Source organism: Piliocolobus tephrosceles, chromosome 9, assembly GCF_002776525.5.
Source record: "Piliocolobus tephrosceles isolate RC106 chromosome 9, ASM277652v3, whole genome shotgun sequence".
In the NCBI taxonomy this organism is placed as follows: domain Eukaryota; kingdom Metazoa; phylum Chordata; class Mammalia; order Primates; family Cercopithecidae; genus Piliocolobus; species Piliocolobus tephrosceles.
Window position 1 is genome coordinate 9925489 of NC_045442.1, and position 27537 is coordinate 9953025.

At 41.7% G+C, this 27537-nt stretch overlaps 1 protein-coding gene across 1 annotated transcript in view; it reads left to right on the plus strand.

Annotated features, from left to right (window-relative positions):
- Nucleotides 1-27537, plus strand: part of CPXM2 (carboxypeptidase X, M14 family member 2) — a 145231-nt gene that overhangs the window by 44071 nt on the left and 73623 nt on the right. The window contains exon 4 of the mRNA XM_023224345.2: nucleotides 5567-5706. Coding sequence (XP_023080113.2) covers nucleotides 5567-5706 — 140 coding nt within the window. The remainder of the gene's footprint in view (nucleotides 1-5566; nucleotides 5707-27537) is intronic.

The following is a 27537-nucleotide window of genomic DNA, read 5'->3' on the forward strand; positions in this document are numbered from 1 at the left end:
GGCAGACTACTTACTTTACTAATCAGATGTCACAGCTAACATTTTTTAGATAACCTCCCCCTGAAAAGGCATTAACTTGCTGATAATCTATAGTTTCAACTATTGCTTCTAAATTTTTTTCTCAAAAATATTTAAAAATAACTATCAGTTTATCCTGTTTCTGTCCAAATAGCCCTGAGATACATCTGCAGAGAGGCAGCTGTACGTCAATTATCCTGGAATCGCTAAATAGTTACATTCACTTGGATATGACTTTTTATTTGCTTCCAGATGTTTCTGTGTAGAGGCAGTCCATGGTTATGAAATATGTACAGTGCAGATCAGTGACTCACTGCCGCAGAATGATTTTGATATTCACTGTTGTCTCTATCTATCAGAAAGCAAAGCACTTTGCATAATACCTAGCATGTAGTCAATGCTCTGTAGATACCTGAAAAATGAAAAATAAACAGTAGACATTGTATCAGTCACCCTCTATATCTATGTATCCCTTTCCTTTTGCTTTTTAAAATTAAAATTTTTTCTTATCGGTTTTATAACAAACACAGTTCACATTGCACCTGGTCCCTGACTGCCACCAAGCACTGTGGATGGCACAGCTACTGGAAACTTTTTAATTGTCTCTTTGGGAATTGAAATCTTCAATTTTTTTTTCTTTTTGTTTTGAAACAGAGTCTCACCCCGTAACCCAGGCTAGAGTGCAGTGGTGCCATCTCAGCTCACTGCAACCTCTGCCTCTCAGGTTCAAGCAATTCTCCTGCATCAGCCTCCTGAGTGGTTGGTATTACAGGCGCATGCCACCACACCCGGCTAATTTTTTATATTTTTGGTAGAGGTGGGGTTTCACCATATTAGCCAGGCTGGTCTCAAACTCCTGACTTCTAGTGATCTACCCACCTTGGCCTCCCAAAGTGCTGGGATTACAGGCGTGAGCCACCGTGCCTGGCCTGAAATCTTCACTTCTAAATAATGTGCACATATTGATCTGTATCAATTTATAAATGTGGACTTGATCTTTTAGATCCCTATTCTGGAAGATGAGGCTATCACACATTTTTATCACCCCTTTCCCCTCTTTCATCTTTCTGATAAAATTGTAGCTCAATTTTTGGGTAAATCTGTATCTAAGGTTTTCATTATTATGACTGAAAATTTTGCTTCCTACTTACTGAACCAAGAAATAATTTAATTTTGAGTCAGGAAATATTTACTTTATATCATTTCTTAACAACCTTTTGTTTTCCTGGACCTGCTGGTATTTTTAAGAATATATTCTTCCCCATACTCTGCAATAGGTCTGGATCTGAAAATAAAAAACAAAAAAACCCTTCAATATCATTTTTTATGCAGCCACATCTGTTCAGTGGTTTTTAGTCCTGTTTTATGCTTTACATTTCTGTTAGACACCCCTTCAGAAGCCATTTCACCTGCTGCATTTGAATGGGCTACTCTCTGGGTCTCCTACATGGCTACTACTGTCTTGGGTCTTCACCATCATTCTGAGAATTCTCTGCTATGTTGGAACCCTTCATTTCTGGATCTGATATATTCCTCTCTGTGGTGTTCAGCCTCATTTTTTTGGAGTGTGTCCTCTAGTGCAGGGTCTCCAGTCCCCCGTCCACAGACCAGTACCAATCTGTGGCTGGTTAGGAACAGGGCATGCACAGCAAGAAGTGAGTGGCAGGCCAGAGAGCAAAACTTCGTTTGTATTTACAGCTACTCCCCATTGCTCAAATTATGGCCTGAGCTCCACCTCCTGTAGAATCAGCAGCGGCATTAGATGCTCAAAGGAGCTCAGACCCTATTGTGAACGTGCATGTAGGGGATCTGGGCTGTGCATTCCTTATGAGAATCTAATGCCTGATGATCTGTTACTGTCTCCCATCACCTCCGGTTGAAAATGTCTAGTTGCAGAAAAACAAGCTCAGGCTCCCATTGATTCTACATTATGGTAAGTTGTGTAATTTTATTTCATTATATATTACAATTTAATAATAATAAAAATAAGGTGCACAATACATATAATACGCTTAAATTATCCCAAAACCATCCCCCACCCCCAGCTGGTGGAAAAATTGTCTTCCATGAAACCAGTCCCCAGTGCCAAAATGGTTGGGGACTGCTGCTTTAGTAGCTTCATGGAAATGGTATATGAAAAACAGATTTTTTGAGAATGTGTGAATCTGAAAACATCTTTCTTTTATCATCATGATTGATAGTTTGGCTGAGTGTAAAAATGCTAGGATGAAAAATCTTTCCCTTTCAAACATTGAAAGCACTGTCCCTCCATTCTTCTAGCTTCAGATGCTGCTATTGAGAATTCTGATGTCATTCTTATTCCTCTTTCTTTCTTTGTGTGTGTTCGTTTTACTGCTTGTTTCCTCTTTGGAAACTTTTAGAATCTTTTCTTTATTTCTGATGTTTTGAAGTTTCAAAGTGATATTCCTTGGTGTGTGTATTAGTTTTTTATGTATACCAGATTCTTCGTGTTTCAGAGACTTAACTGGAAAGTATAGTTTTTATTTGGTCGTTTTTCCCCCTCTAAAATCCTTCTGGATTTCTTCCTCTGCTTTTCTTATTTTTCTCCTGTTGTCTATTTTTGTGTTCTGTTTTACTTTTTGTGAGATTTCTTCAACTTTATCTTTTTAGCCTTTCTGTTTTAAAAATAGAAAGCCTTTCTATTTTGAAAGTTGCTGACATTTTAAAAATTCCAACTTCCACATTCTTAATTTCTAAGAGCTCTTTCTTGTTCAGTGCTTTTTCCTTCTTTAGAGTATTCTGTTCTTGTTTCATGAAATCAAGACCTTTCTAGAAATATTAATTATAGATTTTTAAAGCCTTTTTTCTGTCCTCTATTGTAGTTTGCATGGTGTTCTATAGCTGGTTGGGGGAAGGAGCTGGAGCATCTCACTCTTTAGTGTGCTGATGCCCCAGAAGTTACTGGTTTTATCCATCATGGCACCCTTGCCCTCCTCTGTGCCTAGTGTCCCCAGTCCAGAGTCTCTACAGTTTGCTTTCTTTTCAGAGAAAAACTTCAAGTCCTCTATGGAATGGGGGTGGATATATGGGGGAATTAATTGTATTTTTTTTTTTTTTTTTTTTTGAGACTGAGTGTTGCTCTGTCACCCAGGCTAGAGTGCAGTGGTGCAATCTTGGCTCACTGCAGCCTCTGCCCCACTGGTTCAAGTGATTCTCCTGCCTCAGCCTCCTGAGCAGCTAGGATTACAGATGTAAGCCACTGCGCCTAGCCTAATTGTTTTTTTAATACACATTTTGAAGGAATTCCCTGTTGAGTCCTGCCTTAGCCTTACCTCTCAAAGATGTCTTGAAACCCAGGTTCTCAGCTTTTCTAAGGTTCTGTGTAGTTTGCTTCTGATTGTGCTGTTTTGACATTTGCGCTTCCTTCTCTTGCTGAGTCATTCAGGATTCCTCCGTCCGATTCTGTCTTCATATATTGTAATTTAGGGCTTTTATATGTCTTCTGGTTTTATCAGAGATCAAAGTTGTATTTCTGTATCTTGCTTTCTTTCTTTGGAGTTGACTTTTGAGAGAAGAACACAGAAAAACTAACATGTTTATCCTATCATCTTGAAACGGAAAAATCCTATTAGGTTGATCTTAGACAGTATCAGGTTTTCTCTTTGTTATGGATTTGATAATTCCCACATTTATCTTAAGCAAAATTGAGTCTGTTAGGTACATTGGTGTGCTTTCTTTAAGGTAAAAAAAATGCATATAATTTAATTTCCTTTGTAAAATTACATTAATTCTCCATTTTTTTTTTTTTTGGTATTGTAGTAGAAAGATTCATTCAATGTTAGTGACATTTTCAAGACTAGTGGACCCTTTAAAGAATCAAACTTTTTATTTCACCAACTTTTAATTGAAATTTCTCCAAAATTTATCAGTGATTTCCCTACATTATTAAAGAGAAAGAGATGAATGCATTCTTCTCATGGTTTCTCAGAGGCATCATCTGAATATCATTTATTGCACGATGGTATAATTTTGTAACATCTCAGGGGCTGGTACCTCCTCTTTCACTGAATTCTCCCAGGCACTTGCTTTTTAAATTCATAATCGATTTTGCAGAGGTGGCTGTCACTTCCCAATGAGTCATCTTTGGAAAGAGCTCTCCATTCCCCTGACACTGTGCTACATTTAATTGACTGTCCAGTGTACTCAGAAAGAACTGAGATTGGCAGCAGAAGCAAAATATTCAGGCTGGCAAAACCAGGAGCCTTAAATTTAATTTCAAATTCTGGTCAGTAGACTTTGATGGACAGTTCCTTCCAGTTTCCATGATTCTATAGGGTACACGTCTCAGGCTATGTGGCAGTTCTATTCTTATCTGCTAAGCCTTAGATGTCTAACACTGTACTGTGGTTTTGTCCTGATACAACGCTTATGTTAGCTGGTGCAGTGATGGATAGAGTTTTGCTCAGTGCAATCTTTGGCCAAGTTGTTCACTCCTATAGCTGGACTCTTAATTTCACATTTCCATTGCCCATTAAAAGTAAGGCTGTCCCCAGAATTTGAGCTGAAAGTGCTCAGAGATAGGGAAGATGAGCTGTTTGATCATTTTTATCATTCAGACTTTTTTTTTTATCTGATCATAAGAAATAACTTTGTGAAATAGCCATGGAAAAATAGGGTTAATAAACGAGGATGCTTCACTTGGTTCAAATGTCCTTTTTGGGAGGTGAGGAGTCAGGGAATTATCTCTTCACGTGGTGATAATATAGAGAAAATTCCAGAGCAAAACTTTACCTATCTTGGAAATTCAGATCAAAAGAATTTTTGAGCAAGACATGGTGGCGTGTGCTTGTAGTCCCAGCTATTCAGAGGACCGAGGAGGGAGGATTATTTAAACCCGGGAGTTTGAGGCCAGCCTGGGCAACATAGCAAGACTCCATCTCTGAAAAAAAAAAAAGAATTTTTGGTAGTAATAGCAACTGATACTGAATATATCAAATGACTTAAACACTAACAAACAAATGTTCATTGGATAAACTTACCCTTCAATGCCTAGTTCAAGTATCACCTTGGTCTTGGGGCTTTCTGTCTATGGGCGGCCCTACACTAAGTTAGGGATTCTGTCCTTAAATGCTCCCACAGCGGTTTGCTCATATTCCTGAAATAGCGCCGGCCCCACTGTGTTCTAATTCATCTATTTTCACATCTTTCTTCCTGCTTAGATAGCGAGGTTCTGGGAGGGAACGATTCACCTTTGCGTCCCCAGCACCTGGTGTGCGTGGGCTGCTGTGTGGGAGATGGTTTCTGTGTGCTAGATGAATGAGTAGTAGGAGTACTCATTAAATTTCATCTTTCACACTGGGCAAAAAGAGGACATGGTATATTGAAATATTTTCAACTTGTGGATACGAAGCATCTCCCTTTTATGATTTAGGGTAAGGCATTCAGGGCGCAATTATTTTTTTCTTTAACACCTTCCTCATTTTCTTCTCCTATCCTCCCTCCCTTCCTCTCAGTCTCAGGCAAAGATATGTCTTAATTGTCTTCAATTTAGAGTCTTTTTGAAGAACACCCCTTTCTTTCTTTCTAGGCGGGCATTAATGAAAATGATTTTTATGACGGAGCGTGGTGCGCGGGAAGAAATGACCTCCAGCAGTGGATTGAAGTGGACGCCCGGCGCCTGACCAGATTCACTGGCGTCATCACTCAAGGGAGGAACTCCCTCTGGCTGTGAGTCTACCTGGGCATGGGCTTTCTAAGATCCTGTTTTGGGTCTCACTTTTGAGGGTCTGGACAGACACAGGGAAGTTGCAGAGAGGTGTTTGGTGATGGGCAGTAGAAGGGGATAAAACTGGAATATGAACAGGAGGCCGGACTCACTGTCGACACATTCTCCTGGAAGGAAGGTGCGTCTCAGAACGGCACCCTCCGCCTGCACAGGAGTGGAAAGAAAGATCTGCCCCAGGTGCTTTAGGCAAGCGGCTGCTGTCTTGGCTCTGGGACGAGATATTGGTGTCCTGACTGGTGGCCAGGGCACAGCCCAAGGCAGGACCTCTGGACAAGCAGTGAGTACACAGTTCTGGAGTAGAGGGCATGGATTGTCCAGATCCTGGGAAGAAGGACTGGAAGTCTAGGTTCCTGAATGAAGGACCACCGGAGAAGTAGTGAAAGTCAAGGATGACACAGCTTGAGGCCTGCGAATGAGAAGGGGTCCCATTTCTCAGAATTTCACTCAGGGCCAAGGCTGGGACAGTGACAAGTGTGACCCGATTGTAATCCCAAGAGAGGTGGGCTGCAGCCCCTGAAAACCCCCTGTCTCATGACATATGCATACAGTGGAACATATTATTCAGCCTTAAAGAGGAAGGCATGCTGCCACATGCTACATGTGGGTATAGCTTGGGGCCATTCTGCTGAGTGCAATATGCCAGTCACAAAAGACAAACACTACATGATTCCACTTCCATGATGACCTAGAGCAGTCAGATGTATAGCGGCAGAAAGTAGAATGGTGTTGCCAGGGCTAGGAGGAAGGGGGAATTGGGAGTTAATGTTGAAGAGGTACAGAGGTTCAGTGTAGGTTGATGAAAAGTTCTGGAGATAGATGGTTGCAAATGTGAATGTACTTAATACCACAGAACTGTACAGTTAAAGATGGTTAAAATGATAAATTTTATGTAATGTTTATTTTACAATAAGCAAGCAAAAATACATGAACAAAATCACCCCGTCGACCTCGGCTCAGGGCTGGTTGTGGAGACCGAGGCAGAGCTGCATCTGTGAGGGATGTCGTGTGGCTCCAGCCATGTGGACAATGGTCATGCGGAGCTTGGGGGCTTTGTGGAGGGGCGTAGTAGAGTCAGCAGGACCTTGGGTGCTTTCTGAACGTATACAAGAAATCTTCAAATTCTTCTCACATCTGCCTACATTGAGAAGCCAAGATCACAAATGTCCCACACGTGAACATTAGGAAACTGTGATATTTGTGAGCTCAGATCCCTCCCGTCTGCAGTCCTCCCCAACCCTCCCATCTATACTGCACTCTGAAAGCTCATGTCTTACCATCTTTCAATATTTACTAATTACTTGGCAATCAAATAAAATCAAAGTTTAATTTGCTGACTAGATTAATTTTAATTTCTGGAAGGTTAATAAATAAATAAAGTGGGATAAGTGAGATGAACCTGGCATCTGTGCTCACATTTAAACACCTGTCATTGTCCCTGCAAAGGGGACTTTCTTAGGCAGTGACAGTTGTCAGGCAGTGACTCATCATCTATTTTACTCTGAATTTTTTTTTTTTTTTTTTACTGTAAAGACAATAGTATAACATCCAGCAAAATTTTAAAACATTATGCATGATTCCATGGTCTTTATGCTAACAGATTTTTTCCCCTCATATTGCAATCATGTTACATATCCAGTTATTTTATTTTTAACTTAAAGACATATCAGTAACATTTTTCATGCTGTTACTCAGGCTTTGTAATGATCATTTTTAATGGCCTGTAATTTACTCAGCCACACCTCCATCACTGTCCCAATTTTCTATTATCACATATCATGTTGTGAGAAAGCATTTTCATACTTTTTCTTCATTTGAATTCTTTTCTGTGAATACATTTTCAGAGCTCGAATAATTTGTGCATTTTGACAACAGTTGGTTATGCATTTATGCCATTTTGTGCATCACATTTTATTTGCCTTGCTTTTCAGTAGCGTTTGTGTATGTATTTGTTGATTTTTCCTCTGTGGCATGCGTTTTGCTTTTAGCAGTAGCTTATTCCCATAACAATTGTTTTCACTGTTGATATTCTGAAAGGCAAGAATTTATGAGGGCAGTTGGGTTGCTCAGGAAAAAATGGAAACTTAAAACAAAAGACTGTTTTGAGGTTATCCATGGGGATTTTTGCCTTAATGTTTGCATGTTAAGCTGTCTGGCCACTGTCCTTAGAGACCCAGTAGTCGGGTTATTATTGGATTAGAAAATAAGTGAAAGGTAGGTATAAAGCTCACATTCCATTTCAGCTAGAAACACGAGAAGATTTGGGATAAGCAAGGAATTGCAGTGGAACAGTATCTTTCTTTGGCTCAAACAGTACAGGAACATCTCAGAGGGAAGGCAAGGGATAGAATTACTTTAAGAGTTTATTTTTTAAAATGTATTTCAAGCCAAATTATTCTCCAGGAACAATGAAAAGAAACCCGATGAGTTTTGGTTTGTCTTATCTCTTGGAATAGTACTGTCTCCAATGAGAACTGAAGAGGAAATGGGATTAGGATACATCTTGGTATCTGAGCCTTTTTCTATCTCAGTATGTCCAGAAAACATGTCAAAAATGAGTATCATTCAATACTAACAGTGAAGAAGGCAGTAGTCATCTCCCTTTCTCTCTTGGCATGACCCATCCCCACACTGCTCCCAGTTCAGACGGCTATGGTACCATTTTTAATATTTCTATTGATTGGTTTTCATGTTTCTTCCCGCTAGTCTGTGATTCCCTTGATGGCAGATCCATGTCTTGACAGTCTTTATTCCTGGGACCTTACCCAGGACCAGGCGCCTATTAGATGCACAAGAAATAACTCTTTAATGAATGAGTATCAATATGAAGTAAAGAGTCATCAAAGACTCATTCACATGGAATGGTAATGAGCTAATTCATCTATGACGATACATGGATAAGCATTTATTTCTATTACACATGTAAGGGGGAATGTGGAGGGGTTCGGGAAGAGAAGCTTGAGAAGCCACAGGTGTGTGGAGCTGGACAGCTCCTGTAGAGCGGCCGCCATGTCAGGGCTTTCGGCCCTTGCTGGTTTCGAGATTTCTCTTCTGTGACCCTCAGTTTCCTGTTCTCTAAAAATGAGATAACTACTCTCTATCTCATAAAGATGCGGTGAGAGTAAAATTAAATTATGATGTTTTAAATGAGCCAGCACATAATAAATGCACAGTAAGTGGTAGCTGTTCCTGCCACACGTCTTTGGGTTTATCTGTAACTGTGGTTTTCAAGCTTTATTTTTAGGTATAGATTCTTCTCTCAAATAAAATTTTTCTTGGAAATATTTAGAAAATATAGACAGAGAAAGCTGCTTTGCATGAATCTGAGGATTTGGGGACAGTCACCTACCTGGTCCTCCCCTCTTCTTCCTCACAGGAACACCTCGGAGGACAAATTGGTGGAAGTATCTGTGTGTAGGAGCCTAGTAAATAGCTCGAGGGTGGTCTGCGCAGGTTACTATCCTGCACACTCCCCCCGATGCCCATTGCCACTTCCCAGGTCCTGCAGGGTCGCAGGCAGAAATGGAATTCACACCAAGACAAGCCATGGCAGAGTTGGAATTAGAGTTTGAGTTTTCTAGTTAAGTGTGCAGAGCGTACCCTCGTCTCACAGTGTGTTGCATTTTGGTTGGTAATGTTTCAGAAATGGAAAGGGAGGAACTTGCCAGCCTGGTAGATTTTTCCAAATGGATGTTGCTATTCAGAGTGACTTCTAGCTGGCTATTGAAATACAGAAGGACTTGACTAGCAGTTGGAGTTACAATATACACTTAAGAAACAAACTTTTCCTTTATAGGACATTTATAGTTGGATTTTATTTTATTTTATTTCTTAGATGGAGTCTTGCTTTGTCACCCAGGCTGGAGTGCAGAGGTGTGATCTCGGCTCACTGCAACCTCCACCTCCCAGGTTCAATTGATAACACTCAGCTTCTTGAGTAGCTGGGATTACAGGCACCTGTCACTGTGCCCAGCTAATTTTTGTATTTTTAGTAGAGACAGGGTTTCACCATGTTGGTCAGGTGGTCGTGAACTCCTGACCTCAGGTAATACTCCTGCCTCGGCCTCCCAAAGTGCCTGGATTACAGGCATGAGCCACCATGCCTTGCCCTATAGTTGGAATTTAAAAATGAACATTCATGATCTTATTTGTTTCTGATACTCTCTGGATGTCTATTAATTCATTCCTATGATGTTTATCAAGTGCTCTACAATAAGCACTAGCGATATAAAAGTGGGCAAGAAATGGCCCTGCCTGCAGGGAGCTTTCAATCTAGTGGAAGAGTCCAGTACCTTCATGGGTCTACTAGACTCAGCAAGGCGCATCCCACGATAAATGGGCACAGGGGAGCTGCTGTGAGCCCTGGGGGACAAATGGGAGAGACAAAAAGGCAAAATCACGAGGCTCAGCCACCACGGTCCTGACGCAAGCTCATAACCAACTTGATGATAAGTTCTACAACCGCAGTTTTATTAGTTTTCCAAATAATTCATGCTATTTGAAAGTAATACAATAACTTATACAAATATAAATTATTCAATATCATTAAAAATATAAATTATTCAATATCATTAAAACAATCTGGTTGTTTTAATGATATTGAATAATTTATATTTTTCACAATTATGAAGTATCCTTCCCTACTGCATTATAATTTTGTGCAGTGTTAGTATACTAATGAAAAGCAATCTTTTATTTCCCTAATGACAGAAAGTATATTAGATATATGAGTGTTAACAGTTATAACCAATGTGATGATTGAAAAGTTAATTATTCTGCTTGAGGTGAATAGATGACTCTAATGATTTGGAATAAATACAGGCAGTTGGAAGGAGCCAAATCTTTTCAATTTTAGCTCTTTAATCGACAAAATGATTCTGTGTATATCTTGAAGTCTGTGCATTTGTCCTTTAAGTGGGGCAAAAATTTGATGAATGAGTTTGTGAGTTGAGGGCTGAGGAGGGTTGGCTGGTAGGCTGACTTTGTAAGAAGGAGTTAGGCTAATGAGAGGAAGATGGATGGAACTTTTGCTGTGAGCCAGGCTCTGTGCCTGAGAGCGCAAGGACGGGGAGGCTTAGCCCTGAGCCCTGAGACGCTCGCTTTCTGTTTGGCAATGGAAAGTCTTAGCAGGAGTTCCATATTCAGCTTTTCTTTGGAGAATCCTGATGGTGAAGGGAAGGAGTGGGTAAGATGCCAACATCAGAAGGAAGACCAGGAGAAGAAAGGCGAATTTCCCTCCTTGCTTCTTGGGAATCTGGCTGTTTCTTGGCTGGACAGAAGATCCAGGTGGAGGGAAAGTCAGTGGGGGATGGCTGATGGGGCAGGTCCCTGAGGGGCTGACTCTGGGGCAGGGGCTCACCTGGAAAGGAGGAGGGTCTCCTTTACCCTGAGATCTCTCCTGTGGGGAAGATCCAGGTGAAGGGAAAGTTGGTGGGGGGTGGCTGATGGGGCAGGTCCCTGAGGTGCTGACACTGGGGGGCAGGGGCTCACCTGGAAAGGAGGAGGTTCTCCTATACCCTGAGATAGTGAAGGTGGGGAGCAGTGCTGAGGGGTGTCCCAAGCCTTCACCCCAGAGGATTTCACATTCTTGGTGAAATAGAAGGTGGGGTCCTCTGCAGACAGGGAGTGTGGCAGAATTTAGGGCTGGAAACTCAGAGAGAGTAAGATCTGCATTGAGATAAAGGACAGGGAGCATCTTCCTTCAGTTGCAGAGAGGGCTCTGTGGGCATTGGAGATGTGGAATTGTCACTGTCCTTTTGGGCACGCTTGGTGGTATGTTTACTAGGGGCAGTGGAGTTGGTGGCCGTTGCAGCTGGAGGAGATCAGGAACGAGGGCAGTGTGGCACTGGTGGCACCACCTGTGTCAGGAGTGAGGGCCTGTGAGACTCAGGGCTGGTGGGGTGGGAATTGAAGCTAGAGGGCTGATTCCCTGGAGGTGCAGGGCAGGTTCAGGAGCCCCTGTGGGAGATGGCGCTTCAGAAGTGATGGAGGATTGGCAGGGGAAAACAGTGGCCCTATCTGAGGACCCCATGGGGCAGTGGAGTTGATGACTGGGGTCAGGATGCAAGGGGCTGAGATGGAGCCACGGGGAGTTTCAAAGGAGCAGACTTCTGGGAATCTTGAGGCTTGAGGACTGGCTACTCAGCACCATCCCTGTTGGGGGGATCTCCAGGGGACACTGGACCCTGCAAGGATCGGGAGAGGAGATGAGGAGGCAGCTGAAGTGACAGTGGGGTCTCTAGCAGAAGCGGAAAGGGAGGTGAGAAGGAAAGAGACAAATACAGAAGCAGCTGGAGGACCTTGGTCCAGGGGGTGGGGGAGCCCGAGCTTCCCCAAACACCTCCTTTGGCCGAGGTTCCCATTTTCACAGCAGGAAGCATTCAGCAAGGTCCACCCTTTCTCTTCCACTGGATCCAGCTTTCTGTTCCCCTGAGGCATCGTCCCGGCCTCTGTGTCCCCTTGTTCCTCCCAAGGGACCTGGGCCCACATGGCAGCAGCCTGCCACAGTGCAGAGAGAAGGTGCGGGGCCAGGCCAGGAGCTCAGAAGCAGAGTGCAAAGGGAGGCCAACACTTCATAAATCATTCACCCGTCTTCTCGGGAGAGGGTGTGTGCATTTTCAGAATGTGTCACGCTGTGTCTCCTCGCTTAAGGGTGAAATGAAATGTTTGGCACCTTTGGGGGGCTGGGGAGAGAGAAGTTTCCAAACTCCTTTCTAACCTCTTTGAAAACTGTCAGTTTCTGAACCATAGTGTTTAGCATGAAATAGAAGCGTTTTAATGAAAACATCTCTAAGTTCAAGGAGAAGGCCGGGCATGCAATCATTTCTGCATTTTACGTTAAATTTCAGCAATGCAGGGATAGTTATTTGAAATTAAATAAAGCTTTCACAAGGGGCTCGTTCTTGGCTTTCTGGGTGTTGATGATGAAGGCATGAGCTCTCAGATGGGGAAATCTCTGATTTTTGAGTTTGTTTCCGGATTGGAAGCTTCCACTCTGCTTTATCCGAGGGTCCTTGTTCCCCAGCTGTGACTCCCCAGGAAACCTCTCAGATGGTTGCTGGGCACATCTTGCCTTTGCCTCCCTCTGTTTTTTTTGTGGGGAGGCCCCCTTGCTGTGGGCCCCCTCCCCTGATTAGCTCACCAATGTCTCCACCCCTTGACCCATGTCTTAGTCCGTTGGTGTTGCTATAGAGGAATATCGGAGGCTGGATAATTTATAAAGAAAAGAGATTTATTTGGCTCATGATCCTGCAGTTGTGCAAGAAGCATGGTGGCCGCATCTGCATCTGGGGAGAGCCTCAGGCTCCTCCCACTCATGTCAGAAGGCGAAGGAGAGCTGGTACGTGTGCAGAGATCACATGGGGAGAGGGGAGGCAAGAGAGAGGGGAAAGGTGCTAGGCTTCTTTTAACAGCCAGCTGTCATGGAAGCTTGGGGGAACTAATAGGGCAAGAACTCACTCAGCACCCCCTGCCCCCCACCAAGGAGGGCATTACTCTATTCAGGAAGTATCTGTCCCTATGACCCAGACACCTCCCATTAAGCTGCATCTCCAACATGGGATCAGATTTCCACATGGCATTTGGAGAGGTCAGTGAGACTACAGCAACCCACAAGGGCCTATGGAGACTGGCTCCTACTGCCCATCCGATGTCATTCCCTTTGTTCGTTGCATTCCAGCCCAGGAGCATCCTTTTTGTTCCACAAACACACCGGGCCTGCTGCTGCCCTGGTGCCTTTGCACTTTGCTATTCCCTCTTCCTGCAGGCGCAACCCTCCTTGTGCTCAGAGGCCTTCTTTGCCCACCTTTTAAAACCCAGCCTCAGTTGCTTCATGTCCTCTCTTGGCTTTATTTGACCACCTATCTATTTGTACTTACACTGATGTTGCCCCTGGGGAGCAGGCAGGGTTGTTTGCCCTTGAATTTCCAGTGCTAGATTAGAGCCCTGCACAGGGCAGGTCTCTATGACCAGCCCCTCCTGACCCTGTCTCCTCTGGAGGCCAAACAGCTTCTGCCAAGCCAGAGTCCACCTAGCATAGGTGGGGCTCTTTAGTGCAGAAACCACTGGGAGGATACCTGCTCCAGGAGGCCCTGGGGAGATGCAGCTCCACTCCTTTGCTCTCTGTCCCCCCAGATGACCAGGTCCTCACTGGTGTCACTCTAAAGAGTGAATAATAGCTCAGATTCTGGAGTGAGACTGGGATTCCAGACCTACCGAGCTGCACATCCTTGAACCCGTTTCTGAGCCTTTCGGGCCCCAGTTTCTTCATCTGTAAGATGGAGATGTAATCGTAGCTACCACATAGGGTTGTTGTGGGGATTAAATGAGTTAATTCCCATCAAGCAGTTAAGATTGTCCTTGGCACGTAGCAAGTGCCCTGTAGGAGTCTGCTGTTGCTGCTGTTTTCTTGGATCTCCTTCCCTTTCATGGAGGGTCCTATTCTCATGCCAGTACTGCCCCTACCCCATTCCTCTATCTTCTCTCCAGCTAAGCTGAAATGTGCTCAGACCACATCCTCAGTTCTCTGATAACTCTCACTTGCTCTGTGTGGTCCTAGTGTCATTAACTGGGAGGCAGCTGCCACTGGCCTTGAGTAGGTGGGTGGGCCAGTGGCCATCTCGCCCTTCTAAGCCTCAGTTTCCTGGACCATGGGAAGAGGAGATGCCTCACTCTTTCAGCTTGCTGAGTGGTGGTGAGATGCCTGTGCAAAGCCGTGAGCTCAGCCTGGACACATGGCAGAGACACAATAAGCTGAAACTTCTCTCATTTACCAGGTGGCCTCATCTTACCTCTGAGCACCCCCAAGCCCTATTCATCCCTAGCTGGGACCTCCAGCACCACCCCCAGTGCCTCCAGAGGGCACCCAGGAAGGCCCTGGCAACTGAATCATGTTGCAGCTAAGAAGTAGCATCTGACATTTTATGAAAATATTCCTGTGACATATCTGTATTTTGTTGGCATAAATTTGACCGGCAGGAACTTTTTAAAAATAAAAGCACATGGGTTCCCTACACCAGGGCGGCTGGGCACTTTGCCTGTGTTACCTCCTGTGCTGTTCATTGTAACCCTGCCCATGTAGGTTCCTTTCTTCTCTCATTGTATGGATGAGAAAACAGGTTTAGAAAGCCCAAGTAACATGGCTTAACCTTCTGTCTTAGTCTGTTCATGATGCTATAACAGAAATACCTTAGACTGGGAAACTTATACATAATTGAAGTTTGTTTCTCACAGTTTGGGAAGTCCAAGATCGAAGTGCTGGCAGGTTCCACGTCTTTTGAGGTCTCCTCTCTGTTTCCAAGATGGCGCCTCGTTGCTGCATCCTCCAGAGGGGATGAACTCTGCGTCCTCCTCCCATGGCGGAAAGGATGGAAGAGCAAAAGACACTCAGGTGCTCTCTTCACCCTCTTTTGTAAGAGCACTAATCCATTCCTGAGGGCTCTGCTCTTCCCCAAAAGCTCTACCTCTTTTTTTTTTTTTTTTTTGACGGAGTTTTGCTTTTGTCGCCCAGGCTGGAGTGCAATGGCAAGATCTTGGCTTACTGCAACCTCTACCTCCTGGGTTCAAGCAGTTCTCCTGTTTCAGCCTCCTGAATAGCTGGGATTATAGACATGCCCCACCATGGCTGGCTAATTTTTAAATTTTTAGTAGAGATGGGGTTTTGCCCTGTTGGCCAGACTGGTCTTGAACTCCTGACCTCAGGTGATCCACCCGCCTCAGCCTCCCAAAGTGCTGGGATTACAGGTGTGAGCCACTGTGCCCAGCCTAGCCCCTAGCGCCGACTCTTAATACCATCACATTAGAGGTTTGGTTCCAACATATGAATTTTGGAGGGACATACACTCAACCACAGCACCTGCTTTGCCTTATGGTAAAATCCTGTCCTTTCTGCTCCCTCTTCCCTGTCCAGCACATATCCCTCCTCACAACACTATTGCTCAGGGCTTTCTCCTGTGTTGTGTGGCTTGTGCAAGTGTAGACACCTTCACAGGCCTGGACGTGTGTGTGCTTCATCTGAGCCATTGCATGGCTCCCCCAGGGCTGACTTACCCCTCAGAAGCAGGAGATGCAGTGCCTGGAGTCTCATGACCTTTAGGGGGTCCATGAAAGCATTTAATTTCTTTTTAAAATCAAAAGAAAACCCCCAAACTTCTAGGTTGAAGAAAACATTCAAATATGTAATGTTAATATATTCATCTTTATACCATCATAGTCATAAAATATATTTAAAACTTGGCTGGGCGCGGTGGCTCAAGCCTGTAATCCCAGCACTTTGGGAGGCCGAGATGGGTGGATCACGAGGTCAGGAGATCGAGACCATCCTGGCTAACACAGTGAAACCCCGTCTCTACTAAAAAAAAGTACAAAGAACTAGCCGGGCGAGGTGGCGGGCACCTGTAGTCCCAGCTACTCGTGAGGCTGAGGCAGGAGAACGGCGGGAACCCGGGAGGCAGAGCTTGCAGTGAGCTGAGATCCAGCCACTGCACTCCAGCCTGGGCGACAGAGCGAGACTCCGTCTCAAAAAAAAAAAAAAAAAACAATTTAAAACTTTTCTTTTTGGAGGAAGGGGCCCGTGGTTGGTAAAATAATCACACCACTGCCCTGCACCAGTCTGCACCCCCCTACCTGCTCCCTGCCTGCCAACCCCCACTCCTCAACCCCCCTACCCCAGGTCCCCCGGCCTCCACCTACAGGATGTCATTATCTTAATCCTTGGAATCTGTGAATATGGTTGGTTACATGGCAAAGATTTAAGCTTGCAGATGAAATTAAGGCTGCTAATTGCTTGACCTTAGAGTAGAAAAGATTTTCCTGGATGACCTGGGTGGCCCTAATGTAATCACTAGGGTTCTGAAATATGGAAGAAGGAGACAGGAGGAAATACCAGAGATATGGGAACTTGAGGAAGGGCTTGGCTATTGTTGGCTTTGAAGATAGAGGAGGAGACCTACAATAAGGCAGGGGTGGCCTGTAGACATTGGAAAAGGCAAGAACGGGGACTCTCCTTAGGGCCCACAGAAGGAATGCAGCCCTGATTTTGGGATTTCTGATCACTAGAACCATAAGAGAATAAATTTCTGTGGTTTAAACCACTAAGTTTGTGGCAGCAATAGTAAATTAATGGTGCCCACGAAGGCAAAGTGCCGAGAGCACATGAAAATCCTGAAATGGCTTGACCAGCCACCCCCATGCCTGGCTCTCTGATGCTGGATCATGGGTGCTGGCGCTCCCAGCTGTAGGCAGTGCCTGCTGAACACTGCACAGAGGCAGGGCTGACCCACTTCTCTCTCTTCTTTAGGATTCTTATGAGCTCTTTCTTGGGTTTCTCTCTTCCTGATCCCTCAAGCAACTATTCCAGATTTGAGGGGCTTTCAGTACCTTTGTACTTTTATTTCTCTGCACTGGGGCTGTTTAGGAACTGATTCATCCTGTACCCAAATTTATTGTGACTTGGCCCCCAAAGTGGCATTTCCCTAGTTCTCTCCCTGATAGACATTTTTACTGGAGGTAATGGAAAATAGATAATATTTCTAAGTTTACAGCATTTCCTCCTGTGGTCTGAATTCTCAAAAAGCCATGGTAACCAGTCCACAGTGAAAAATCCAATAAATCAACAGTTCACACAGTGTCCCACCTTTGGCTGTACTGAGAATGTGGCAGAGCCATTTAACTGCATGATTAGAGTTCCAGCAAAGAAAGACACACACACACACACACACACACGCACACACACACACAGAGATGAGTGCACACTCATGTTCTGAGTGCAGTGTGCACCCATGCTTATTATAGACATAAGATAAAGTTTTCATTTTTTGTTTGCATATTATTCCCAGAAGCTGCAAAAGGCAAGCCCAGACCTCCTGGGATCAGCAGTCCTGCCCAATGTTACAATTTGGCCATGGGTAAGATTCAAGCCCGCTAGGCTGTTGGAATGCAGCTGTCAGGAGGTGATGGACAGGAAGAGGAGGCAGCCAGCTTCCTCATAGTTCCAGCAGAGAATTGGCCTAAAAAATGAGGAAAACTTTTGGGACTCTTTGCTCTGAGTAGAAAGGGATTTAATAGTGCTTTCTCTACTTGTATGTAGAGGTGGGCAACAGCCAGTGCCTTGCACAAATGAAGGTTGGGGACTACTAGTGCTCCTCTTATGTGACTGACTCTGCCCACTTGCCACATCTGGTGGTGTTTGCTGTAGCTGATGATGGCTGCTTGCATGGATTTGGGGAGTTGGAGGGAGAAGATCTAACCAGCAAGGTGATTGCTGTGAAACTCCAGCAAGGTAGACATCCACGATTGAGGCAGCTCCTCAATCTTACCTTGTATCCCTCCACGTTGTCCTTTGACTGGGATTTGAGCTACTCATATTTTCCCCAATTATTCCCTTTCTTGTCACTTTGCTTATGGCATCTTTTTGCTGTGCAAAAAGTTTGAATTTCTATGTGGTTAACATCATCAGTCTCAAGATTTATATCATAGTTAGAAAGCCCTTACTCCTTCTAAACGTATAAATAATTTTCCTTATATTTTCTTCTAGTACATTTATTATTTCAATTTTTACATTGACATCTTTGAACCATCTGGAATTTATTTTGGTGTAGGGTATATGTAACGTGTCAAGTTCGTTTTTGTTTTTTTCTCAAATGGCTACGAGGAAATCCCAACATTATTATATGATCCATATTTTCTCCAACCGAAATGCCACCCACAGGATAGTCTACATTCCTGTGTATTGTGGTGTTTACTTTTGGGTTTTTTATTCTGTCCCATTGTTCTGTCTTTATTGGCCAGAACTACATGTCTGTGGTTATTACAGTGTGCATTGTTTTGCTGCCCCGTTGACTTAGTTCTTCCTCCCTATTAATCTTTTCAGGCTTTTTCTGGCTAGTCTTACTATATTCTTTTTCCTACAAACTTTCAGTAAGGTCCAAATTATCTCCAAGAAAAATTTCTGTTGATCTTTTAGGGGATTGCCTTAACTTGAGGGATTGAGGGAGAATTGGCATCTCTGAAATCAGTGTCTTCCACTCTAAAGACGTGGTGTTGGCTTTTCCATTTGTTCAGATATTTCTTTTTACTCCTGGTACTGTTTGTGTTTAATTTTTGTTGTTGTTGTTGTTTGTTTGGGTTGGGTGCGGTGGCTCATGCCTGTAATCGCAGCACTTTGGGAGGCTGAGGCGATAGAAGGAGACTCTGTCTCAAAAAAAAGAAAAATTTTTTTCCACGTAGATAATACACATTTCTCTGTTCATTGCATATTCAGTTTTGTAAAACATTGCCAAACTGTTTCCTTGAGTGGCTGTTCACTTTATCTTTCCACCAGCAATGTCTGAGTGATCCAGTTTCTGGGCATCCTCACCAGCATTTAATCTTGTCACTATTTTTTATTTTAGCCATTCTGACAGGTGCGTAGTGATAGCTCGTCACCATCTTAATTTGCATTTCTTTAATAGCTAGTGGTGTTGAATGTCTTTTTATGTGCTTATTTGCCATCTAGATATCCTTTTTAGTGAAATGTTTCTTCCTGTCTTTTGCTCATGTTCTAGTTGCATTGTTTGTGTTTTCACTCTTGAGAGTTCTTTATCTAGCAGATTTTTGATATATGTCTTTTGTTGGATATGTGGTTTGTAAATATTTTCTCCCAGTCGATGTTTTGTCTTTCTGTTTTCTTAGGTTGGCTTCACATCAGCTTTGCAGAGCAAAATTCTTAAATTTCAATCAAGTTCAATTTCCTGCTTTTATGAATTATGCTTTTGGTGTCATGTTTAAGAATTTCTTTTATCAAGCCCTAGATGTCAAAAGTCTTTTATTTTCTAAAAGTTTTATTTGTTTTACATTTAATGCTATTATCCATTTTGAGTTAATTTTTATATAAAAGGTGAGATTTAGGTAAAAGTTTGTGTATTAGTTTGTTTTCATGCTGCTGATAAAGACATACCAGAGACTGGGTAATTTATAACGGAAAGAGGTTTAATTGACTCACAATTCCACATGGCTGGGGAGGTCTAACAATCATGGTGGAAGAGCAAGGAAAGTCTTACATGGTGGCAGGCAAGAGAGAGCTTGTGCAGGTGAACTCCCCTTTATAAAACCATCAGATCTCATGAGGCTTATTCACTGTCCTGAGGACAGCATGGGAAAGACCTGCCCCCATGATTCAATTACGTCCCACTGGGTCCCTCCCATGACACATGGGAATTGTGAGAGCTACAATTCAAGATGATATTTGGGTGGGGATACAGCCAAGCCACATCAGTTGGTTTATTTTGTTTATAAATACTTAATTGCTTCAGTACCAGTTGTTGAAAAGATCTATCCTTCCACCATCAGATTGATTTTACACTTGTAAACAGTCAGTTGGACATGTTTGTATGGATTTATTTCTCTTTCTTTAACTTTTTTTTTTTTTTTTTTTGAGACGAGGTCTTGCTCTGTTACCTAGGCTGTGGTGCAGTGACAGGACCATGATTCACTGCAGCCTCAACCTCCCAGGCTCAAGCAATCTTCCTGCCTCGGCCTCCTGAGTAGCAAGGACTAGAGGCATGCACCACAACATCTGGCTAATTTTTGTTTTTAAAATTTTTTGTAGAGACAGGATCTCACGATATTACCCTGGCTAGTCCCAAATTCCTGGGCTCAGGTAATCCACTTGCCTTGGCCTCCCCAAGTGTTGGGATTACAGATGTGAGCCACCTTGCCCACCCTGATTTATGTTTCTGTTCTGTTCCACAGAACCCTTACGATCATACAGTCCTGATGACTGTAGCTATATAGTATCTTGAAACTGGGGAGGCTGATTTTCCCACTTCATTCTTTTAAGAAATTGTTTTAGCTATTCTTGCTCCTTTGCCTTTCTATATTAATTTTAGAATAATCTTGTTTATAGCTACAAAAACATCTTACTGGAAATTTGTTAGGAATTGCAGTAAAGCTGTGTGTACATTTGTAGATAATCAGCATCTTTACCATGTTGAATCTTCCAATCAAGGAACATGGAATATTTTTCCATTTATTTAAATCTTCTTTGTTTTCTTTCATCAGAATTTTACAGTTTTCAGCATACAAGTCCTGTTTTCTAAGCCTTTTTGTAAACCTTTTGTTAGGTTTACATCTAAGTATTTTGTCTTTTTTGAGCAATTGCAAATGATATTGTTTGCTACTCTTTTATTTATGATTTTTGCACCATTATTTGCATGTGACAGTATGGTAAAGGTTTCTTTTTGGTGGGCAATCTTTGTTGGTTTTTGGTATCAAATCTTCCTTCATTTTCTATGTTCTGAATACATTTAGGCATGGTTACAGGAGGCTTCTTCTCTTTCTTCTGTGGTTATCAGTCTGTTTAGATTTTCAGTTGTTTCTGCAGTTGATTTGGACAAAATCTATTGTCCTAGAACATTTGTGTTTTTAAATATATTTGTATTTGATTCAGCAAAATTGTCTCTTAAGCAGTTTTAAATTTCTTCTCATTAGTGATTATTTTATTCTTATTATTTTTATTCTAGATATTTGTGCTTTTCCCCTTTTTAAATGGTTTGTAATATCATTTTTTCTCTTTTTAAAAAACAAGACTTCATTAGAATTACCTATTTAGCTATTTTCTGTTATTGGTTTTATTAATTTCTTTTAAAAAATCAATTATTTTCTTTCTTCAGATTTTATTGTTCGATTAACTTCCTGAGTTGAAGGCTTAATTCATTTACTTTTCCCTAATTTAATAATGTAAGTTTGTAAGGTTTCGAGATTTCTGCTGAGTGCTGCTTTAACTTCATCCCACTGGTTCTGATATAATGTTTTTATTAGCATTTGTTTCTAAATATTCTGTAATTTCAATTTGATTTTTCTATTTAGTCCAAGATTGTTTAAGAGACTGATTTACATTTCCCCAGGGGGAGGTTTTTGGATTTTTAATTTTATATTTATACATTTCTCATTGCCTCAGAAAATGTTATCTCTACTTTCTAATTTCTTGATGTTTTGGAAGTTTCTTCTGAGGCCTAAAATAGGGAGAGTTTCTGTGAATGCTCTATGAATGCTTGAAAAGAAAGATTATTTTTGTTTTTAGACTATAGAACTTCAAGTCTATTAATTAGATTTACCTTATTAATTATGATATTTAGTCTCCTTCATACTAATGACCCATTACAGTCTAGATAGTTTGTCTTCCTCCCTGTATTTTCTGTAATTTTTCATTAATGTTGGTGCTATTTTTTAGTGCATAGATATTCATAACTGTTTAATGCCTTATTGTGAGCTGTGTCTTTTGGAATAATGTAATACCATTGTTTGCCTGGCTTAATGCTTTTGGCCCTGAATTCCACCTTCAGGTTTTACAAATGCGTTCTTGGCATGCTTTCTGTATGTCCATAACTTGATTTCAACTTTTCTGAATTGCTTTGTGTGTTTTTTGTATATGAGAATAGGATTGTGTTTCCTCTGATAATTAAGAATTCCTGTAATTTAGTTCTGGTGTCTCTAATTTTATAGCCATAAAATTATGACTATAATTTTATATCATGCTCAATACAATGTTTCTCCAGATAATATTAACATCATATTATGAACAATGGTTAAATTTGTGTAATCCTTCATACCCTGTCCCCTTCCTCTACTCCTCCTTCCAATTTTAGCTGATTAATTACCATTCTTAGTGTTTACCTTTGCACTGTTAACTGTTCCCGTACCTCCACTTCTTATTTATTAGCTTTGATACCTTTCTACTTCCCTTTCCTTTCTTTTGCTATTAGTAGCACAGTATAGTGACCAGGATGCCTGGGTTTGGGGTCTCATTCTACCTCTGAGTGAACCGGGAAGTGCTCTTAACCTTCTGTGCTCAGTAGCGTCATCTTGCAGGGGAGATGAGAATCCTGCCAGGTGGTGTCTTCCTGCCATTGAAGGGGAGTAAGCTTAGCAGTGAAGAACTTTGCCACTTTCTGTGTGACCCAGAGCAAATTACTTGATTTCATGTGCTTCACTTTCCTTATGTGTAAAGCAGGAATAATAATGATACCTCATAGTGTTGATTAAATTAAATAAAACAAGTATAGTAGTTCAGAATTGTGTCTGGCCCATCGTCACTATTCAGTAGATGTTTGTACTGATTGCTGGAACTACATGATGCCATGCAGTGGAAAGTGATTTTGACAGGAGACTTCACATCAGAGCCAACTGAGGGGTGTGAGGAAAACCATGGAGCTCTTCTCACTCGGAAGAGCTGTTTTGTGGTAATATACCAGTCTTTAAAACCTCACATTCTGCAACACTTGTGCCCTGAAAGTAAGGGAGCTTCTTTGGGAAGACCTCAAAAAAACCCAAACAACTTGGAACCAGAACACTACTAAAAGTGACAGTAATCTTAATAAAAATACTAACATAATTAAAGATGTGTTACACTCTATATTGAAATTTATAAAGAACTCTTTTTTTTTTTTTTTTTTGAGACAGAGTCTCACTCTGTCACCCAGGCTGGAGTGCAGTGGCATGATCTCCACTCACTGCAAGCTCCGCCTCCCGGAAGAACTCTTTTTTTTAACAAAAGTTGAAGGTAGCTTGGAAGGGTTGAGACTGTTGTGTGATGTTTATGGAGACAAGGACAGATGGGCATCGTCAGTGGAAGACAAGGTGAGGTTTAGCAGTTGTGAACCCTAATTCAGTGCTGTGATGCCAGAGATGAAGGTTGATTGGTTCATTGTCTTGTGTTTCTCTTGCACAGAGACTGTAAATAACTGAAATAACTGTGTAGTAAATATTGCCAAGGCAGAACACATGGCCAAAGTGACCAGAGAGAAGAAGATGGGGAGAACGGGCATCAGGTACTGTGCCGTATTCCTCCATGGCCTGCTGCATTCAGCTGAGTTAACATGTCTTCTTCCTTTTGCCCTCTGATACTTGGTGGTGCAAACATTAACGTGCTGGGAAACTCATCATGCATGACCCAAGATGACTTTGGCCTTATATATGGGCATTTTCACCCTGCCCCCTTCCTCTCTGTCTCTTCTCTAATAAGTACATACACACATACACACTGTATGTGTGGATAGAGCACATGGTGTGAGGCCTGCATGTAATCTAGCCACTAGATTGTCCACAGTATGAGGCTCATTTAGAATTGTGGCCAGTTTAGATTCAGAAAGTAAATGTTTTCCCCTCAGAATCCTCCAGAAGCTTCTGGTCTTTTTGGAATTTCCGGTAAGTGTCCAATTTCTAAGCCATGTTGGGTAATTTTGATTTGAGAGAAAGGGAGAGTTTCAAACAGGAAAAGACATGATTCCTCCAGGTGAATGTTTCTGTGCATTGGCCTGGCCTTCCGACTGGAAGTGGCAAAATGGCAGTTAGTTGAATACCTGAGTCCCTGTGTGTCATTCAGGGCTGGGAGATGTCATATTTCATTACAAAATAGTCATGATGAAAATAACTACCATGTGTTGAACTACTGTAATAGTAAATATTGTTAACTCTGTTCCCTACTACATCCCTGGAAGTTAGGATTTATCAACTTATTGTTACAGAGAACCACAACCACTAAGTTGGCATAGTTAGGATGTGGCAGAGCAAGTCTTTGAGCCTAGTTCTGCCGGGCTTGAAAGTCCCTGATCTTTTCAGGATGCCATCCAGCACTACAGGTTGTTTGCAGCAAATCTCCCTGCCTGCTGTCAGCACGCCAGCTGGTCTTGAGAATATACAACTCTCATGGTGTGGATTTTGCTCACTCAATACCATCTTTCATGCCTGCTAGGAAGCTTCTTTATTTTCCATGAAGATCTCTCTCTTTGTGGGAATATTTTTTGTGCTGTGTTAGCTTCAATCCAGGTTGAAGGAATGGTTGAGCCTATGATTTTTTTAAGCATTTTTGACAGATGAAATATTTGCTAACTTTCACAGAAGTCAATATTTTTCTTCTTTTCTAACAACATTCTGATCTCCAGTTTTTCTTTAAAGTCCATCTGAAAAATAACATTAGCACAGCCAGCAGAGCGGTCAATTGGCAATACATTTAGAACACAAGCCAAGCAATGGAAAGTAAAAAGCAAAATGCTTTCCAATTTTATTCACATAAACTTCCACTGACTTTCTCTCCAGAGAAACATAGTAAAATGTGAACTCTTTAAAAGAAGAAAGAAATTGTGCTTTTTAGTCCTGCTTTGAATGTGTAACAGAGATATAAATTGGCCTCAATCCTTGCATTCATTGGAAGAAAATGACCCTAAAATGAGTGGAAGAGCTGAAAATGTGCCAAGGGAGTGAAATGGATTGATTTTTTAATTAAAAATTATTTTGTTGTTTAAAAAGCCAAATAATGCTACTTTTAATAAAACATGGTGGCCCATGTCTCGTATGTTTCTCAGTTTCAATTCTGGTCTCCCAAGGCAACAACTGCAAACCCATTAGCTGTTTCTTCTGTTTTCTATTTCTTAATCCCAATATTTCAGAATAAAATGCTTTTAGTACTCTTTCCCCAGATTCTTTTAAATTAGTTATCATCTTCTGACATTCTACTACGAAAAGTGAGAATTTGTCTCTTATTGACCAACCTCTAACACACACACTTTTTTTCTCTTTCTCATTCTGTCTCTTTCTATCTCTGTCTCTTTTTATTTTCTTATCCTTCCAAAAGAGTTATATTGCCAAATTTTGTTGAAACAGTGTTGAATTTTTACACAATAGTTATTATTGTATTGTTATTTACAAGCTGGGTCAAATAGTATACTATAGTTAAATTTCCTTCCCTGTGCAACTTTTTGTTTTTACTGGAGGTAATAATCACTTATTTTTAATGGTTTTCTAGGTACCTCTTACTAGTTAATTCCGAAGCTTTCTGACAGACACGAAAATCTCCTCTTAATATATCCACACATATTAGCAATCTACTTTTTCATTTTCTTCCTGAGATATCCCTCCTGGAGCCATATGGTGTCTGCTGGCCTCTGAACTGGTTTGGTTCCCAGGCCTCTACATGCCTCTTGTCCCTTCACATTCATCTTAGAATTCTTTTCACCTCTCTCCTGAGTTATAGTCTGTGTTTCTTAGCTCCTACATCTCTCTGTTTTTCCTTTATTTCAGTGGTACATATCTTCTGGAAATGGAGCTTGGGAGGTAAAATTTTAGACTTCTTGAATGTCTGAAAATGCATTTTTGTTGATATCACTCCTGGTTGTATTTTGGAAATAATTTTCCCCAAGAATTTTTAATGGCTTTATTGAGATGTAATTCCCCTACCATACAGCTCAACCATTTAAGTGTATAACTCAGCGGTTTTTAATATATTCTTAAGGTTGCACAATCATCAATGCAATCAATTTTAGAACATTTTTATTATAGCAAAAAGAAACCCCATACCTGTTATCTCTGGAGACTGTGAGGCACTTTTCAATACTTTCCATTGCCTTTGGTGCTACAGAGTAGAGGTCTGAGGGTAGGCATGCTTCCAAAGCTTTGAGTTATTCCTCCTCAATAAAGTTTTTCAATTCTGGAAAATTCTATTATTATTATTTTCAGGTCCTTTTTTTGCTGCCTACTTTTTTGAAAGTATTATTTGCATATTTAATCTCTCATATACATTTTTTCTGGCTTAAAATGAAATGTTACCCAATCCTCACCTAGTTGGTTCCTCTTGACTCTTTAGCTCAAATATCACCTCCCGAGAAGTGCCTCCCCCAGCTTGCCCAAGATTAAGCTAGTCCTCACCCCCTATTTACAAGCACTCTTTATTTTCTCCTTTGAACAATATCACAATTGCAGTTCATTCATTAATATTATAGTTAGTATACAATCTCTACGTTCCCCACTAGACTATAGGCTCCCTGTGGCTAGGCTTTGGGTGTGCTTTGAGATTCACTGTACCCCTGTGCCTGGCACACTCCCTCTACCTGGTATTGACAAGTATTTGGCACAAAGGTGAAGAGAAAGAGTGGCTTCTATGCTAGTACGAGAAAGATTTGACCTGAAGCTTGCACTGTCCATAAAGAAAAGTTTTGTTAAGTAAAGGAACAGGTTAACTTTGTCCAGGACACTTGAAAATAAATTGTGTCCAGATACTTTGGAGAAACCAATTTCTGTTTATTCAGCAGCTGTTTGTAGCATGTGTCTTTCAGGTAGCTGAGCTCCATTCTGGAAAACTGTTTAAGCTGTTACCTTTTTCATTGGTCACACATCTGTTTCTGAATCCTTCCTGTTCTTTTAGGCAAATCACCAGGAATGTGTTGAAAAAAACCTATATCATCTAATTAATAATCTGGTGTTTAAAATGTTATAAGTCCCTGGAAAGCCTGTACTCTAGTTTCCTCACTCATAAATTACCAGTGACATTTACCCTTTCCTTAACAGTTTTGAGCAAATCAAATGGAGAGTTAACATCTTGTTATTTGAATTGTTTAGAATGGGTCTCCCAAACTTGGCACAATTGGCACAATGGGACAGATAATTCTTTGCTATGAGAGTCTGTCTAATGCATTTTAGGATGTTTTTAACAAATCCTTGGCCTCCACCCAGTAGATGTCCCCAGTTGTAGCACCTTACCCAATGTCTCCAGACATTGTCAAATGTCCCCTGGGGGACAACATTACCCCCATTTGACAGCCATTGTTGGACATGCAGACATAGTATCACTTCATAGTCAAATGCAATTGGTAGTATCTGCCTTCCTGACATGTGAGGAAATTGACATTCCACGGTGCTGTGGGAGCACACTCATGTGGATGGCAGAATGCTCAGAAGAGCATATTGAGCTTTGTGCTGGAATCAGAAGAGTTTTCAGAAGTCTCCAGTGGCCAATCCTATGACCTATC